Source organism: Homarus americanus, unplaced genomic scaffold (assembly GCF_018991925.1).
Source record: "Homarus americanus isolate GMGI-L3 unplaced genomic scaffold, GMGI_Hamer_2.0 scaffold42643, whole genome shotgun sequence".
Classification (NCBI taxonomy): Eukaryota; Metazoa; Arthropoda; class Malacostraca; order Decapoda; family Nephropidae; genus Homarus; species Homarus americanus.
This window is the reverse complement of record NW_024747582.1, coordinates 2,044,100-2,063,294: the sequence shown is the minus strand read 5'-3', so window position 1 is coordinate 2,063,294 and position 19,195 is coordinate 2,044,100. Positions and strand designations below refer to the sequence as shown.

Sequence of the window (19,195 nt, the reverse complement as noted above, 5' to 3'; positions counted from 1 at the left end):
TCCAACTGTTTCCCTGCGTTGTGGGCGGGCGGGCGGGGTGGGCGGGCGGACGGGGTGGATGGGGAGGGTGGTGGGTGGGAGGGTTAATATATGGAGCATGGAAGAGAAGATAGAAGGAATGGGTGGAAGTGGGTGGGGGAGATGGGTTTGTTGACTGCATTGGGGAAGAGTATATGGGCGGTGTGGGTGGCGGTGGGTGGTGTTGGGGAGGGTGTGGGGAGGTGGTGGGCGGTTTTGGAGACGTGGGCGTAGGTGGTGAAGGATGTGGGTAGCGGTGGGGAGGATGTGGAGTGGGTGGGAGGATGTGGGTGGCAGTGGGGAGGATGTGGGTGGCGGTGGGGAGGATATGTAGGTGGCAGTGGGGGAGGATGTGGAGTGTAGGATGTGGTGGAGGTGGGGAGGATGTGGTGGCGGTTGGGAGGATGTGGGGTGGAGGTGGGATGTGGGTGGCGGTGGGGAGATGTGGGTGGTGGTGGGGAGGATACATGGATGACGTTGACAATCTTTATCTCCATGAATACATTATCTCTGTGTCTCCTTGGGGTGTTATGTCTCCACTATCTCCATTCACTCTTAAAGGGGAACTCCTCTTGAGTTTTGGTTCATGGAAGGTCTCCTCTTTCTCCCTCTTATCTATCCCCACGAGACGAATTACTGGCGTGAGGGTGGAAGCGTCTGGCGATAGTGAATGCCCGTGTTGGCACTTGTGTTTTTTGTTGTATGGAAATTAGGCGTCAGTTTAGTGTGTGTGTGTGTGTGTGTGTGTGTGTGTGTGTTGGGGTGATAACTAAACACACTTTCTCTTCTCTCCTCCAGTATCGGGATCAGGAGTCACATAAGGTCTGCGTTCCCCTACGGCGCCGCCCGCAGGATGGTGTTTGAGAGTGAGTGTATGTCGTGCACGCCGGAGGAGCTGAAGGTGCTGCAGTACTCGTGGCGCCTCTCCCTGGTGTACAAGGTCGGGTCCTTGGGGGAGACCACTAGGTCCCTCACCACCGCCAACACTGACGAGACCGAACTAACGCTGACGAGGGCACTTCGTCGACACCAGACCGAGAAAGGGTTCCTGCTTCGCCCTCGTGACTACCTGAGGGTGTACAACAAGACCATCCTGAGGACGACGCTGCCGCAGGTGGATGAACACGGGGATAGTGGTGGTAGTTCCTCTCTGTCGTACACGGAGTACCTCGGCGCTATAGACCCCGAGGAGCTTGTCGGCCTTCAACACTTCAGTCCACGGGATCTTCAGAAGCTGCCGAGACCCCTCACGCCAGACCTTGTTGACCGGGCCAGGGAGGTGGAGCGTCGCTGGAGAGGTAAGTCCCCCTACACGGGTGACGGCTTGAGGGGAACACAACCTGAAGGCCGACAAAAACGTGGTGTCCGGCAAGACGTCTGGACGCCACCATCCTCACCCGAGAAAAAGGTGAGCCGGTCGCCGCCATTACCCGGCGTGAAGTTGACGGGCAGCGGGTCCCGTCAGGTCCAGGAAGGGGGTGGTGGTGGCGGGGGGCAGCAGAAGAACCATGCGGGAGGTCGTGCATCACCGCGGACACGCCAACGCCGCGACGCTCAGAACCGCCAGATGAAGGAGGAGGACCGTCCGTCTTCCGCCCAAACCAATAAGCGTCGGGAGGTTGTTGGCCGTCACTCAGGCGCGGGGGACCGGGGGGCGGCAGCCATGACGGACGACGCCGCCCCGCAGGAACACTCCCCAGTAACCTCAGCCAAGGTCACGCTCCACCACCACCGTCTGTTACACCACGCCCCCTACCATAATATTTTATCGGGGCAATATGGGGCGGGGGAGAGTGAGGGAGGCGGACTTTGGCACACCCGTGTTGGGGAAGGTGACGGGTCAGTTGTGAGCCTTCCAGACCCGAGCTGGAGGCAGGTGGAGGAGACGGCAGAAACGGTCTCACAGCTTGAAAGAGAAGATGTAAGACGTGTGCAACAAGTAGACGCTGGGTACCTGCCACCACGACACAATGACGCCCGGGGAGAGAATCCGGGAAATAGTGGTAGAAACTTGCAACCACGAGAAGAAATCTTTACTGGGCGCCATAAGGTGGATGACAAAGAGGCGAGGCGGGCGTACACTGACAGGGAAGAACGTGCCAGATCACAGAGTAATGAGTGGGAGGCAAAAGTTCCGCAAGATTTCATGGAGTTTCGCTCGGACGAAATAATTCTGCTCAGGGGTAAGGAAGACGAGGGCGATTTAGAGAGAATGAAGCAACACAAAGAGGAGGAAGAGAAGGATACAAGGCTACTGAGGGAGGATCCCGCAGGCGGATTGGAGTTGTGGCAAATAAATGAAGGTGATCATGGAGGGCGTGACTACCAGCTCGGCGGCGGAAGTAAAGGAAGGAAAAAGTGGCGACAAATGAGTGTGTCGGGCGCCGGCAACGACGAGGCGCAAGACGCGGCCAGAGTTACGACTGAGGATCCGGACGACGACAAGAACCTGGCGAACACATTAACCAACTCACAGGTAACCGAGCGAGGAGTTTCGGGCGCTAACAAAAAGTCGCGGGAGGATTTACGCCGAACAGGGGTCATGGAGGAGGTCAGAGTGGAGGAGGTGACGCCCCTCTCCACCTCCTCTTCCACCGGCAACTTCCTGGTGGATATCGCCGGAGGGGAACGTCAAGTCTTACAGTTGGACGCAAAAACGGAGAAAACCTTGGGAGTCACGGAGGATGAGCTCGCAGCAGGTGACAACGACAAGGTGGTGAACACACTCATGCTCCACGACACTTCCCCAAATGCTCCAGTAAACGACAGGAAGATTAGGAGTGTGGGAGGTGAGGAACGGTCGACCCTCACACCCAGACATCTTCACCCTCACACAGGTGTTCCTCACAGCTCGTCACCGCCTCCTGCCGCGTCTCCATCACAGCCTACACCACCGCCATTCCCGTCCTTGGAGACATCTTCCTCCATTACTCCTTCATTGCAAGTGGATAAGGAGGAGGAAGGACAATTTTCCTCCACCATTGATGATCATTCAGGCAGGGAGGACGAGTGGTCGGGAACGGCTGCACTTCACCAGTCACGCCGCGAGGCAGTAGAAGCCGAGGAGAATGGAGAAGCCGTGTTAGTGAAGGAAGACAAAGCGGTATTAACGACGGAGGAGGAAAGAGAACGTGAAGATAAAGAGCGAACGACTGGTTTTGAGGAGGAGGAGACAGTCAAAGGTGGAGCAGAAAAACGAAGAAAGAATAAAAAAAATAAGTATAAGAAACTTGAGGAAAGAGACAAAGGGCAGCAAATAGTAAATAGTGAAGAGGGCGAGAGGACCTTAAGCCACCAGCAGGAGGAAACTGGGTACAAAGAAAATGGCCTGACCTCTGAAGGCATTGTGAAAGTTAGAGAGACGGAGGAGAATGACGGTGTGGAGGGCGAGAATGACATTGGTGGTGTGGCCGAGGCGGGGAGACTGCCACACACGACCCGCCACCCCACCCATCACCGCCATGACTCGACACACTTGCCAATCAGAGTCGCACACTCGGGCCTTGTACCGGATGGAGGAACACCTATCACACAATCAGATCAATTCCTACCTGACGTTGCCTCGGGGGTACCTTGGGACACCGTGGCCTCAGGTGCGCGTGAGGGGCGGCCATCGAGTCACACAACGAGAAACACCAAAGTTAGAGGCTTGAGACCCGTTCATTACGTGCCTGGAGGAGCAAGGAGTCCTCACCGTGCACTCCCGTCGCCGCCAGAGCTCGGTCCCGTGTCTGTGGACGCCTCACTGAATGTGCTTCCTGGAGGCCCGAACACTCAGCCCCAGGGTACACGAGGCCCCCATCCACCATACGCCGCCCCCCTCCAGGCAGCGGCTCAGTTTTTTCACCCCCCCTACGTCTCCCTCACCCACTCTCCCTCTGGGGTCCTCGACTATACGGAATTCAAGAAACTTAACGCCGCTAAACCCACCCATCATAAAATTCTCCCACAAGGAACTTCTGAGTCTGGCCGAAGTATTGGAAACACCCGAGGCAAAGCTGACGTAGACCGTGTTAAACTTACTCCTCCAGGTGAAGAGCTGTCCCGGGGTGGTGGGGGGACACCTTCCACCCACACTACCGCAGATGGAGTGGGAGGTTCACGCTATGGTGTACTTGGTGAGCGGGAAGATGGGCCTCCCCTTCGTCAGAGGAACAGAGGCAGGGTAAGCGGGGCCGGGACAGCACAACAGCAGAACCGTCGGCCGCAGCAGCAGACAGTGGGTGAGACGGAGAGGTCAGGAGCCTCCGGTAGAGGTCAGGGTTACGGAGGCGTTGAGGTCAGGACGCCGCCGCCAGCTAACACCAGACCCCGGCCTCCCCACATACTGTTGCCTACTGAGGGGCAGTCTTCTCCTGTCAGGGGCGTCGACTACGGGAAGAAGATCAAGGAATTCGGTGAGTACCTTGTCGTTAGGGTCTTCTCGGCCTTACTTCACTACCTCTCTTATTATACCTGTAGTTAAGGCTGGAAATTATATAGCCTTTGTTTTGATGTGACTATTTCTCTTTCCTCCTCCTCCTCCTTGTTCCTTCTCCTCCCACTCCTCTCCCTCCTCCTCCCACCTCCTCACATTCCTCCTCCTCCTCCTCCTCCTCCTCGACACGGAGATGGTTCAAAATATTGATTACCCTGAGCACGATATAAGAGGAGGAGGGGCAGTCATCCCTCCCGACCCTCACACCTCTCCTCCTTCCTTCTTCCTTTCTCCTTCCTTCCTTCCTTCTTCCTTTCTCCTTCCTTTCTCCTCCTTCCTCTTCCTTTCTTCCTTCTTCCTTTCTCCTTCCTTCCTTCCTCTTCCTTTCTTCCCTCCTTCCTCCCTCCCTCTCACCCTCATTCCTCGCCCTCCTTCCTTCCTTTCCATAGCCCTCCTCCTTCATATCCCCTACCCTGGCCTCCTCTCCCCTCCATCTCCCCACTCCATTTATCCACCCATATCCTCCCTACCATTCCCCTTAACCTCCCCACCATTCCCCTTATCCTCCCCACCGTTCTCTAGCTCCCCAATTCACTTCCTCCCAACCATTTCCTCCCCATCTTCCCACACCATTTCTTCCCCACACTCACTCACTCACTCACTCACTCGTAGTTCAGTCTCAAGACGTGGAAGAGCTCATACCTGCTGACGCTTCTGCTTAATTGTAGCGTCTCCTGCTCGCTTAAAACTACCTTTTTTCCGCTAAGGTACTGTATCTTTTTTAAACTTATATGTAGCGTTTTGTGCTATTGTCCAGCGTTTTTGTGCTATTGTCCAGCGTTTTTGTGCTATTGTGTAGCGGAGACGAGGAAGGTAGGAAGGAGGTGGGAGGGAAAGAGAGGGTGGGAGGGGGTGAGGAAGGAAAGGGTAGGAGGAGGGAGAAGAGAAAAGGGGAAGGAAGACTGTGGAAAGGGAAGAGGGAAGGAAAACAAGGGGATAAAGGGGAGGAAAGAAGGTGGAAGAGAAAGGGAGGGAGAGGGAAAGGAGGAAAGGGAGGGGAAAGAAGGAAGGATCTTGTTAGGGGGTGAGGGGAAACTTCTCTCACTCGTTGACTTAATCTTGTCAGTAAAGTTGTTGAACTGTCTCATGGTGTTTCCCCTCTCCTGTTTCCCCTCCCGTCCCCTTTTTTCCATTTTTAGTCCCTTATTTATCCCTACTTTCCTTTCTCTCTCTCTCTCTCTCTCTCTCTCTCTCTCTCTCGTTCGTTTGTGGTGTGATTATCGACTTCAGTTTAATTTTGGTTGCATGGTTGTGGTAATTGTTGTTGTTGTTGGGAGGGGGAGTAATTGTGGTTGTGATGGTGGTAGTAGCGTTGGTAGCCGTTGATTCATAATTGTGGTTATTGTTGGGTTGTGGTAGACCGAGTTGCTTGTTGTAGGTGTGGTGATTGTTGTGGTGATGGTGGTTGTTAATAGTAGTGGTTGCTGTAGTTGATAGTGGTAGTTATAAAGATGATAATTGTGGTTATTTTAGTAATTGTGGTTGTTAGTTGTATACGGAAACTTGTAATTAGACTTGTTAATTTACAAGGGTTGTTAAACGTGTAAACAAAGGTATTTAAATCTTCATTATCATTACCTGTCGGTCAGCTGATGATGTGTTTACCTGCGTGACTCACCTGACAGCTGATTTTGTTTACAAACTTGTCGTCATGGCAACCCAACATGGAGTCAGCTGATTGAGGGGTTGAAGCCCTGTTGAGCTCAGTTTGAAAATTGCTTTGCCAATACTTTTCACCCAGCTTGACCTCAGCTTGACCTCTCTAACTTGACCTCAGGTGATGGTAGGTGGAACTCTCTCTTGTGTAAATTATAAACAAGTGTAAACATTAATTCATTGCTTCTTTAATGGGGCTGGTGAGTTAGTGTTCTTTTGTTTTATTGGAGCTTATCCCAGCCACACACACACACACACACACACACACGTACGTCCAGGGGCAGGCAAGTCCCATCTGAGTGAAGTTTGCTTTGGTGCTATTGAAATAAATTGACATTCCCAGGTTGTGTTGTGGCCGAGTTGTGGGAGTGGGGGAAGGAGTGGGGAGTGGGGGAAGGAGTGGGGAGTGAGAGGAGGAGTGGGTTGTATTGTGGGAAGTTAGGGAAGGAGTGGGAAGTGAGGGAAGAAGTGGGTTGTATTGTGGGATGCAGAGAGGGAGTGGGAGGTGGTGGAAAGAAGAGGAGGAATGGGTGAAGAAGGAGTATAAGGAAGAGAAGAGAATAAAAAGAGAAAGAAGGAAATGAGAGAGAGAGTGAGAGAGTGATAGAACCAAACCCCTTTCCTCTCCCTCCCTCCCACTCCCTCCCACTCCCCCTCCCACTCCCTCCCTCCCCCTCTCCTCCCCTCTCCCTCCCCCTCTCTCCCTCCCTCTCCCTCCCTCTCCCACTCCCTCCCACTCCCTCTCCCACTCCCTCTCCCTCCCTCCCCACCCGTTCATGTGTCCATAACTATGAAGGTAACAGTTAACCTTGCAACCCTTACTCCACACTACCATTATATTTTGCTAGGTTTAGTTAGATTTGGCTAGGTTAGGTTACGTTGTTAGGTTAGGTTTAGTTTGGCAGGGTTGTAGCGTCTCTCTGCAAGGGGATTTTAACTGTTAATATTATGATTTTTTTACCTCGGTATTCTGGTTTAGCATTGTGGCAGATGTACGAGCAGAGAGAGAGAGAGAGAGAGAGAGAGAGAGAGAGAGAGAGACTCCCGGGTCAACATCACGTTAAAGTTGACCAGTGATAAGAACGACGCCGAAATAGCTAGTGCACACACACACACACACACACACACACACACACACACACACACACACACATTTTTCCACCTATCACTGTGTAAATATTTTCGTATGGAATCGACTGTGTGTGTGTACTTAACAATATGTTTGTTTTTTTTGTAAGTAAATTTTTTTTAAGTGTTAAGTGAACGAGTTGTAGTGAAGATTGGCTGTTTTTGTTTGTGTCTGTCTGTCTGTCTGTCTGTTATTCTCAACCCAACCTAACCTAACCCAACCTAACCTAACCCAACCTAACCTAACCCAACCCAACCTAACTAATGTAGTCACGTGCATAAACAACGTAATTACACAGAGGCAGTAATTAGATTTTGACAAGGGAGGAAATTAACGCCCCAAAAATATGTGGAAAAAATTGTGTATGTAAATTTGGTCTCCTAATTTTATATTTAATTCGCCTTATTTAGTGAAGGGTCGAGTCTCGGTATAATTTTGACGCCATTTTGAATGTTTTTGGTCATCGTTTATAAGATTTTATTACGTATTTTTCAGGGATTTTTATTTTTAGTTTTTTTTTATAGATTGAAATTATGCAAATGTGTTTAGGTAATGTAATTTCTATTTATTTATTTATTTGTATTTATTTTTATTAAATAGGCTAGTATATGCTATTTTATTACTAGGATAAAATAATAGCTATAATACTAGAAGAAATATTACGATAGATTATGAAATGTGGAGGATAAGTCAACGCTATGGGGGGTAGGAACGAGGCGGCTAGTCCTTGGAAGTTGTTATCGAGCACTGTAACGGCTCCTTTGATGTTTTCTTCGTTTTATTAATGTTTTGTATATTTTTAAAGCATGGGGGTGTTTTTAGGTTAGTTAAATTAGCGTTTGTAGGTATAAAATGTATCGTAGTTGGAGTTTCTTTGGAGGGCAGTAACGAAGGCTAACATGGCTGGAAGATTCAGAGTTAAAACTAAAGTAATTTTTTTTTTTTAACATTTATCTTTTATTTCATTAGTGGTTACTCATTTTTCATTACGATTTCAAGCTAGAAAATTCAATTCATATCAGTGGTTCATTTTTTTCCCACTATACGGAAATAAGTTTGGCTGGAGGCTCGTAGCTATATTTCTCCTCCTTTATCTTTCGTAAATGATGAGGATTTTTACCGAAGTGAAGACAAAAGTGGCATAGTAAGATATTTAATACATGCATTGCCAACCCTATTATGGCGGCCATTTTGAAATAAAAAAAATATTTCCCTCAAAAATGTAAAGTAAAAAAAAAAAAAAGAAGCTTAATCCGGTTATTGAGATGGAGGGAATTTGAAAAGTTTTTGGCCAATGGACTTGGTCTCTCGCGCCGCCAAGTTCAGAATCACAATTACTTCATTTGGCGGTGAAAGTGTGGGAACCCAGCGTCCAGTCTTACCGCAGTTACCGGGAAAAAATAACTTGGTGTAAAAAACTAACTTAAAATAGCTTTGTGTAAAAAGCAACTAAATTTAGCTTTGTGTAAAAAACTAACTAAAAATAGCTTTGTGTAAATAAAGAACTTGGCGTAAAAAAGTAACACCTGTAAAAAATTGTGTAAAAATAAAAATAAGTAAAAATAAACTTTGTAAAAAATTGAAATACTTTATTGCTGGTGGTGATGCGAGAGTGGGTAATGGGGAAGACCTATTAAGAGAATGGGTGGTGATGGTGACTAATGGGGAAGACCTATTAAGAGAATGGGTGGTGATGGTGACTAATGGGGAAGACCTATTAAGAGAATGGGTGGTGATGGTGACTAATGGGGAAGACCTATTAAGAGAATGGGTGGTGATGGTGACTAATGGGGAAGACCTATAAAGAGAATGGGTGGTGATGGTGAAGAGAAAGTGACCAATGGGCGATGTCTAAATTGGTAATGGGAAAGGTTCTATTTAAAGAATGGGTGGATAGTTAATGGGGGGTAATAGGGGGTGATCCATTAAGAGTCATTAGGGGAGTAGGAATGGAGGAGACGGCAATTAGAGAAAGAGAGAGAGAGAGAGAGTAAATAATTATCTTTTATTCTCCCTCATCGACCCTGGCATTTAAGTGAGGGAGGTGAGGGGGGGGTAAGGGTGTGGAACTGGAGGAGTGAGGGGATGAAGGAGGGAGGAGAAGGTAAGGAGTAGAGTAGGGGGTGTAAGGGGTTGGGGGGGGAGAGGGAAGATAAAGGAGGAAATGTAAAGGGAGGAACAAGGAGAGAGTGATGAAGTGGAAAGGAAGAAAAGAGGGTTTGAATGGTCTGAGAGAGTTGATCGTAGCTTCGAAGACCTCTCTCTCTCTCTCTCTCTCTCTCTCTCTCTCTCAACCAATGAAATAAAAATATTGTTCTTGCATAGTAAGTATTTATTTGTTTATGTATTTATTTATTTATGGTTATTCATTAATTAAACTCTACTTATAAAAAAATTCACAAACCATTAAAACTAATTTAAACAAAATCGTAATTGTAGGTTTTTTGTTTTAGGTAATTTCCCGTTTTTTTGTTGTTGTTGTTGACGTGTGTTGCGTCAGGTGATCTTTGTTGACATTGTGTAGTGTTGACCTGATGTTGGCTACTACTACTACTACTACTACTACTACTACTACTACTACTACTACTACTACTACTACTACTACTACTACTACTACTACTACTACTACTACTACTACTACTACTACTACTACTACTACTACTACCTAACCTAAACTTAACCTTGTCGTATATACCAGTTACTACGACTACTACTACTGCGACTACGTGGCCTCCAGCCTCCCCCAATAGCCACACCTTCGCCACCATTTATTTACCTTAATATTAAATATCCTAATGCATAAGCAACTATCCTATCTGTGTTAAATTAGTTGAGCCGCAGATCGATGCGGCATTCGGTGACTGTAGCCTCATAGTCGATATCTGCAGCAGTTGACGGAGTAGGGGCAGAAGCTCTCGTTCCCCTGAGGCAGAGCAAAGCCGACCGAAGGAGAGAGAAGGACAGTCGACATCTCATCCAGGCTGTGACATAACTTCTGGGCTGCTGCTTCTGTTCGGAGATCAGCTCCGCGAGTCTGGCGTAGAAACATCTTGCGCTTGGGCCCATCCCACCAGAGGTTGTGAACACTAGCGGAGTGAAGCTGCCTTGATCGACATTTTTAATTCTCTCCCCATATGCCCTTCTCTTGTCGTTCTCGTTCCTCCTATGTGCAGCATCGAGAGCTAGGTTACGGTGACAAACGGCCATGGGATCAAAAATCCTGATGTCGAAGAAGGCTCGCTGTCCCCGCGTCCAGAATCCTCGAGCACTGACGTCCACACGGGCTTCGTTAGATGTGTTTGAAGTCCTGTGTTGGAGGATCTCGCCATCCAGTGGAAGGAGGGTCGGTTCTACCATGACGTCCCGGCAGGTTTCCTTCAACATATTTGCTGTGAGATCCCTTACCTCGTCATGCCTCATGCATATGAAGCCCCCCTTCTTGCAAACCATGGCGTGATCGCCATCATAGGAATAGCCACACACGCATTGGGAGGGCAAACCATCTACTGGCCAACCGTACCTTAGAGCAATGGCATCTGTAAATTCTTGTTTGTTAAGGCTGAAACCATTTGCCCTTATCGGTAACGTAGTTAACCAGTTCGAGGCGCCCACCTCCTGCGCTATAGCTACTTTTTTTGTCAGATTTTCTGGAACCTGCAGCAATAATTGCTGCAACATGTCATTTTGGCAGTGCTGCCGATCTGTTGTAATGGATCTACGGATCTTATTAACTTCGCTGGTGTCCACTTCCCCTGTTGCATTCTGGGCTACTACTACTACTACTACTACTACTACTACTACTACTACTACTACTACTACTACTACTACTACTACTACTACCACTACCACTACCACTACCACTACCACTACCACTACCACTACCACTACCACTACCACTACTACTACTACTACTACCACCACAACACAGCAAGGCACACTACCAAAATATGTCGTCACATGTGTGTGTATAAAGGCAGAACAAACAAACAAATGTCTCCCCCTCTTCGCTCTTCCCTTCCTCCTCCCTCCCTCTCCTCCTCCTCCTCCTCCTCCTCCTCCTCCTCCTCCTCCTCCTCCCTCCTCCTCTCTTCCCCTCTCCTGCCCCTACTCCTCACTTCCTCTCCCCCCATCTTTCCTCATTCCTCCCACCTCTCTCTCTCCCTCCTCCCACACCTCTCTCTTCTCTCCAGCTTCCCTGCTTCCCCTCCTCCTCTCCTCCCTCACTTCCTCCTCCTCCTCCTCCTCTTCCTCCTCTCTTCCTCCTCCCTCTTTTATCGATCTCAGTTCTGTTGAAGTGGAAGAGAAAGCCGTGACGTCACGCTCCTGAAACTGTGCCTCTTCCTCCTCTTCTTCTTCCCCTTCTTCTTCATCCTCCTCCCTCTTCATCCTCCTCCTCCTCCTCTTGTTATCTTTCCCTATTTGACTCGCCTCTTTGTCCTCCTCTTCCTTCCCTATTCATTTCTTCCTTCATTTTTTCTTCTTCTTTCCTCTCTCTGTCTCCGTCTTTCACACACACACACACACACACACACACACACACACACACACACACACACACACACACACACACACACACACACACACATATGTTTCCTCCCTCCTTTCTTCTCTCCCCTTTAGTCTTCTCTTTCTCTCTCTCTCTCCCTGTCACATAATCCTTCCCACCCTTCAATCTTTTCCTGTTCCATTTTTATCACTTCCTTTCCACTGCTTTTCTCTCCTGACTGCTTGACATTCTTCCTTCCTTTCCCCCCTTCCATTATTCGCTTCTGTTCCTCCCCCTCCCTTTTCTTTCTTTCTATCTCCCCTTTCTTTCTCTCCCTCTCTTACTCTTCCTTCGTTCCCTGTTTAACTTCGCCCCTCTTCTGCTCCCCTTCCCATCATTTTAACCTCCCTTTCTTCCATCTCCCTCCCCCTCACCCTCCCCTTACCCCAACAAGAACTATCTCCCATAACGTGTCACCAAGCGATGGTATTTGGTACTGAGAGAGAGAGTGAGAGTGAAGTGAGAATGTTATCGAGCCTTTGGGAGGGGGGAGGGGGAGAGGAGAGAGGAGGAGGAGAAAGGAGGAAAGGAGAGAAGTACCAAGCTGTATATTCAAGTCACTCTCTCTCTCTCTCTCTCTCTCTCTCTCTCTCTCTCTCTCTCTCTCTCTCTCTCTCTCTCTCTCTCTCTCTCTCTCTCTCTCTCTCCTCCAGTAACGTTTCTTCTCTCCCACCTTCTTGCCCACCACCTTTCCACCCACTCTTCCACCACTTCCACCACCTTCCCACCTCTTCCATCACTCTCCCATCTCTCTCCCATCACTCCCACGGCCTCATTCTCACCATTAATCTTTCACCAATATCCACCGCAGTCCAGCATCTCTCTCTCTCTCTCTCTCTCTCTCTCTCTCTCTCTCTCTCTCTCTCTCTCTCTCCATTTCCTTCCCTCGTGTTTCCCTTTTTCCTCTTATCACCTTCTGCTTCCTCTTCCTGTCTCTCCTTCTCCCTTCCCTTCCTCTCCCTTCCCTCTCCCTTCCCTCTTTCTCCTCCCTTCATATAATTATTTCTTTCATTTTCTCTCCTTTCTTATTCTCTCTTTGTTATTCCTTTTGTTTCTCTGGTCTTCTCCTTTTCTCTCCTCATCTACTCATTCCTCTTTCCTCCCTTCCTTCCTTCCTTCCTTCCGTTTCCCCACTTGCTTCGTCCTCCTCTTTCCCACACCCTCCCCACTCTTTCCTCCTCCCCTCCCTTTCCTCCCCCCTCTTTCCTCCCTCCTCCTTTCTTCCCTCCCCTCCCTTTCCTCTCCCCTCCCTCTCCTCCCCTCCTCCCCTCCTCCCTCTCCTCCCTCCCTCTCCTCCCTCCCTCCCTCCCCTCCCTCCCCCCCTCCCTCCCCTCCTCCCCCTCCTCCTCCTTCCCCTTTCCTCCCCTTCTCTCCTCCCCTTTCCTCCTCCCCCTTCCCTCTCCTCCCCCTCCCCTTTTCCTCTTCCCCTCTCCCCTCTCCTTCCTTTTCTCCCCTCCTTTTCCCTCCCTCCTCCCCTCCCTTCCCCCTCCCTTTTCCTCCCTCGTTCGATGAAGGGAAAGAGGAGTGTGTGTGTGTTTAGGGGGAGTGTTTGTGTGTGTTTGGATCTGTTTACGTAACACACACGGCCTATATACACATACAAACACACATAGACATACGGTCATATGTACACATAGTTGGACATAACGTACACACACACACACACACACACACACACACACACGTAATAAAACACTAATAAAACAAATTGCCTTTACACCATAAACTACACGACTTGAAATATTAATGTTACCTCCGCCCAAAAAAAATAATAATTAAAAAAAATGTAAAATGTAGCGTAACAAATTTAGTTTTTAAAAAGATATCAGAGCATTTATCTTCCGATTTTTTTGTAGGCTTATGTTTTTTGGCAGTGTGTTATATTAGGTTTTAACAAGGAATAATGTTGTTGGGAAGGGTTGTTAAGAGTAGGTTATGAGCTTGTTATTAGTGGTGGTGGGGTTACTTTTCCTTTGTTATTGTTATTTTTATTGTTATTTTTGTTTTCGTTGTTATTTTTCTTGTTATTGTTGTTTTCATTTGTTATTTTTGTTAATTTTCTTATTGATTTGTTATTGTTATTATCTGTTTAACAATGGGTAATATTATTGGGGTTGTTAGGTTATTATTATTATTATTTGGCGTTCTCAGAGGGAGATATTTGGGTTCTGTTTACATTAGTCGCGTTCTCAAACTCGGTCGCGTTCACAAAATTAGAGGGATTCTGTAGATAAGATTCGTTCTCTGACGCGTTCATAAAATTCATTGCGTTTTTTACTGTTACTTAAATACGTTCTCCCATCACCATTTGTGGCTAAGGAAATGAAACATACGAACTTGGGACGAGGAATGCCGGAACTATATCTGAACTTAGCTGTGGAATCTAAGGTGGCAGAAGGCAAGTGAGGATGTCAAGATAGCGGAAATATATCGAGACTTTTACTAGGAAAGCCAAGATAGCTGAAATCTATATAATTTTCGTTGTTTTCGCTATTTATATTTTCTTGGTATGGTTTTCGTGTATAATATAATAATTGTTAGTTTTGTTATGGAATGAGTAATTAAAAATGACAAAAGGTAGAAATAATAATAATAATAAATAACAATAAATAACAAACACAATAATATCAATAACATTACGAATAAAAAAAAACGAATACAATTAATATCACAATAATACAACAATTACATCACACGAGATTAAAATATCAAATAAAATAAAGATAATTAAAAATATTATAATTAAATTGATATAATTCAAAGGCGGATTGAGATTTTCATTTGTCTTCGCCTGGTTGAGTCTGGGGAAGGGGGGGGGTGATAAGGGATGGGGGAGGGGAGAAGGAGAGGGGAGGATAAGGGATGAGTGGAGGGGAGAAGGAGAGGGGGGGGGTGTTCACTCGGGCGGCACCTGTTGCTTGACCCGTGACCCCTCTCCTCCTCCTCCGCTTCCCGCCAGATTTACTATCCTCCACATTTTCCTTATTTTACCGCTAGTCCAGGAGGAAAAATAGCAAAATACTTCGCTGATTTCGTATTTTTATTGTGGTTGTCTGATGTAAATTATGAAAATACTTCTCTTATTTCCCTATTTTACTTATTTCCATTGTCATTATCTTATGTAAAATATTAAAATACTTCCCTGGTTTATTATCATCATCGTTGTCATTAACGTTAAACATTTCCCTGATTTCGTATTTTGCTTATTCCTATTGCCATTGTTTAGGGATGTTTGTTTTCGTTGTTTTCGCTGTTCGTATTAGGTAGATTTCGCTGTTTAGTTCGTTTGCATACAATGATCTATTCCCTCACGTATGATGGAATTATTATACTCAGGGGGCTGTCATCGTACTCATGGGGTTATCATACTCAAGGGGTTAAGTCGTACTCAAGGGGTTAATACCGTTAATTCATCGTACTCAGGTGTTGTTATCGTACTCAAGGGGTTAAGTCGTACTCGAGGGGTTAAGTCGTACTCGAGGGAGATTTAAAGTCACTGGACGGGTGGTGACGCGAGATACCCAGAATATACATGACAGCAAGACTGGCTGTTGTAAGACGCGTTCGAGGAATATTTGTCGTAAGTAAATATTTCAAGAATATTCCTAACTGGTTTTAAAAGGGATAATATTCTTTGTATGTGAAGATTTGGTGATATTCCTGACTGGTTTTAAAATGGATAATATTCTTTGTATGTGAAGATTTGGTGATATTCCTGACTGGTTGTGTTGGGGAATATTATTTATATGTGAAGATTTAAGAATATTTCTCAGTGGGTGGGTCGAAAAGGGGAAATATTCTCCTAAGTGAAGATTTAAAACCAATCAAGAATATTCCCTTTATCGAGGAATATTTGAACCGAACGAAGTATTTACACGCTGTTATATAATGTCTCCCTTATTTTATGATTGGTCGTAAAGTGAAGTATTTATTATTGTGGCCAAGGTGTGTGTGTGATGCATGATGGCTCGGGGGTGACCGCACCTTCATAAACAAAATCTTAATCATTCCTAAATTTTTCAGTACTTACCCCGAGCTTGAGGTATTATTAACGATAAGAAACTATGAAATAAAATATTATCTATAGACTTGGTGTTATTTATTATATTTTATACGGATAATATACGAGAAATTAGGAAAAAATTAAAGTATTTGGTATGTTTTGAATTTTATCTCCGCGGTGAAAATTCATGCAATGGCGTCGTCTTCCACACGGTGAAAACGGATGTAAAACCCGGAGAAAGTTTAAGGTTTTGAAAGTTTTTATTTGATGTCTTTTTTGGGGGGGTTTAAGTTGAGAATTCTTGGGATCCAATTTCCTCCATTCGTCTTGAGGTATCAGATGCTCTGGACTCTAACTTCGATCATATCAGGGTTTTGGCGGGAGGTTTTAGACCAGCAGACCGTCGTGTTTACATGGAGCGGGTTGCCAGGTGGGGGGAATTACATTTTCATTATCCACTTATTTGGGAGGACTTACCGTGGGGACTATCTGGAGTGGGAGGGAAGCGTTTCGTTATAAAAATGGCGTAAAAGGGTCTTAAAACAATAATTCATGTGATAGTGCTTGATATTTTTTTATTTAAAGGGTGTGGCTTGATGTACTGCGCATGCGCTATGGGGAGTCGCCAGGCTGTGAATTATTATGTTTTTATCAAGGCATTAGATATATCTGTACTGGGTATATAAATCGAAATAATAAATATATATAGAGATAAAATGACATCACCATTAAATTTATATGAATCAATTTATATCTTAATGTTGGAATATAAATTTTCATTAATTATGTAAGAATATAATACTAAATTAAATTAGATAGGAATTTCGTGTTCTCTACCCCCCCTCCACCCCTACCCTCAAACAAACATAGAATCGCCTTAAGAATTATACATGACTCTGCAAGACGTCTTCTAATTGGACGACACACAGCAGGTAATGACGTCACATATATTCTTGGAATATATTGCTCATTAATATTTATCTCAGGTCAGAGGAGGATTATTTATCGTAACTTAACTTGTACTGTGTGTGTGTGTGTGTGTGTGTGTGTGTGTGTGTGTTAGTCGGTGATGTTTGGGTGTGTAAGAGAGAGAGAGAGAGAGAGAGAGAGAGAGAGAGAGAGAGAGAGAGAGAGAGAGAGAGATCCCCTAAATGGCTAGAACGGATGGTAGTCATTTGATAGAGGAGGTGACAAGCAGACCTCCATCTACCCCTTAGTTCAGCTGCCAGTGTTGTGGTTGTGGTTGGTGGTGGTAGTGGTGGTTGTTGTTGGTGGTTTATGGTTCTTCGATAGTGATGGTTGTAGTTGGTGGTTGTGGTGGTTGTTGTGGTTGTGGTGGTTGTAGTGGTGGTGGTGGTTGTTGTGATTGTGGTGGATGTGATAGGCGGTATTGTGGTGGTGGTGGTGGTTTTGATGGTGGTGGTAGTTGTGGTAGAGTGCAGTCTAGTCCCCTTCTCTCCCCTGCCACCTTATCTTCATTCTCCTCACCTCCCCTCCCTTCTCCCTCATCTCCCCACACCACCCTACTCCCACACCTCACCCCACTCCCCATACATTACCCCCCCTCCCCACATCCACCCCACTCCCCACACCACCCCATACCACCCCACTCCTCATCTCCCCACACCACCCCACTCCCCACACCACCCCACTCCCCACACCACCCCACTCCCACACCACCTCACTCTCCACACCACCCCACTCCCCACACCACCCCACTCCCCACACCACCCACACCACTCCCACACCCACCCCACTCCCCACATCTCCCCACACCCACCCCACTCCCCACACCACCCCACTCTATCTCCCTCATCACCCCTCCCCACACCACCCCACTCCCCACCCCACTCCCCACCCCCACACCACCCCCACACCACCCCACTCCTCATCTCCCTCACTCTCTCCCCTAAAGCCCAGCTCACATTTTTATTGTAGGTCCGGAGTTAATTATTAGAAGCCCAAATTAATTTTCATTGATTATCGAAATATGAAAAGTTCCCCAGAGACAACTATTAATATATTCATTTTCTCTTCTTCCTCCTCTTCCTCCTACCTTCTTCCTCTTCTTCCTCCCTCCTTCCTCCCCTTCCTTCTCCCCTCCTTCTCCCCCTCCTTCCTCCTCCTCCCACCTTCCTTCTTCCTCCCACCTCTTCCTCTTCTTCCTCCCACCCTCCTTCCTCCCACCTTCTTCTTCCTCCCTCCTCCTCCTCTCCTGACCTTCCTCTTCTTCCTCCCACCTTCTTCCTCTTCTCTTTCTTCCACACCTTCCTCTTCTTCCTCCCTCCTTCCTCTTCTTCCTCCCTCCTTCCTCCCCTCATTCTTCCTTCTTCCTCCCACCTTCTTCCTCTTCTTCCTCCTCTTTCCTCCTCTTCCTCCCTCTTTCCTCCCTCTTCCTCCTCTACCTCCTTCTTCCTTCTTCCTCCCCACTCTTCTCCTCTCTTCTTCCTCCCACCTTCCTTCTTCCTCCTTCCTTCCTCCTCCTTCCTCTTTCCTCCTCATCCTGACCTTCCTCTTCTTCCTCCTCTACCTCTTCCTCCTCCTCTCCCTCTTTCCCCTTTCATCTCCCTCCCTCCCCTACCTTCACTTCTGCCCCTCCCTCCCTCCTCCCTCTCTCTTTGAACCTCTCCCTATCTCTCTCCCTCAGTCACTCATGTCTTCACTCCTCTTTGTGCCTTTTATCTTATCCCTTCTCTACCCCTCGTTTTATTTCTTCCCCTCTCCCTTCTTCCCCTCTTTCTCTCTCCACCCCTTTTCCTTTTTTCTTCTTCCCCTCTTATTCTTCCTCCTCTTCTTATTTCCCCTCTCCCCCTCATCTTTTCTCCTATTCTTTCTCCTCTCTCTTCCTCTCTTTGTCTCCTCTTCCCCCTCTCCATTTTTCCTCATATCTCTCTCTCTCTCTCTCTCTCTCGTGTGGTTTCATTTGGCGAAATCCTCGGTGAGTTTTTAAATTACACTTAATTCTTTTTTCTTTTATCTTTTTTCTTTCATTTTCTTGCAAGTGGTTGGTGGAGTTTTTAAATTACACTTAATTCTTTTTTCTTTTATCTTTTTTCTTTCATTTTCTTGCAAGTGGTTGGTGGAGAGGGGGAGGAGAGGGGAGGGGAGAAGGGAGGGGGGGGTGATGAGGTCTAAATATGACTCTGGAACTGGAATCAGAAAGCAAGTCGTCGCAACCAGATCCTACGCCATTTTTCATCGAGTTTCGTTTCTTGGTGGGCTGCTCCAGGTTTTCTCTGTTGACATCGCTCACCTGGGTGGGTTTATTCCGTCTTTTGTGTGGCTGTGTGGAGGGAGAACTGACAAGAAATGGGATTTTTCACTTTCTCTCTCTTCCTTCCTTCCTTCACACCCCTCTTCCTCCTT

At 47.0% G+C, this 19,195-nt stretch overlaps 1 protein-coding gene across 1 annotated transcript in view; it reads left to right on the top strand.

Moving 5' to 3' along the window:
- Positions 1 to 19,195, top strand: part of LOC121879726 — a 90,373-nt gene that overhangs the window by 36,975 nt on the left and 34,203 nt on the right. The window contains exon 5 of the mRNA XM_042386491.1: positions 817 to 4,415. Within this exon, the coding sequence (XP_042242425.1) occupies positions 817 to 4,415 (3,599 nt within the window). The remainder of the gene's footprint in view (positions 1 to 816; positions 4,416 to 19,195) is intronic.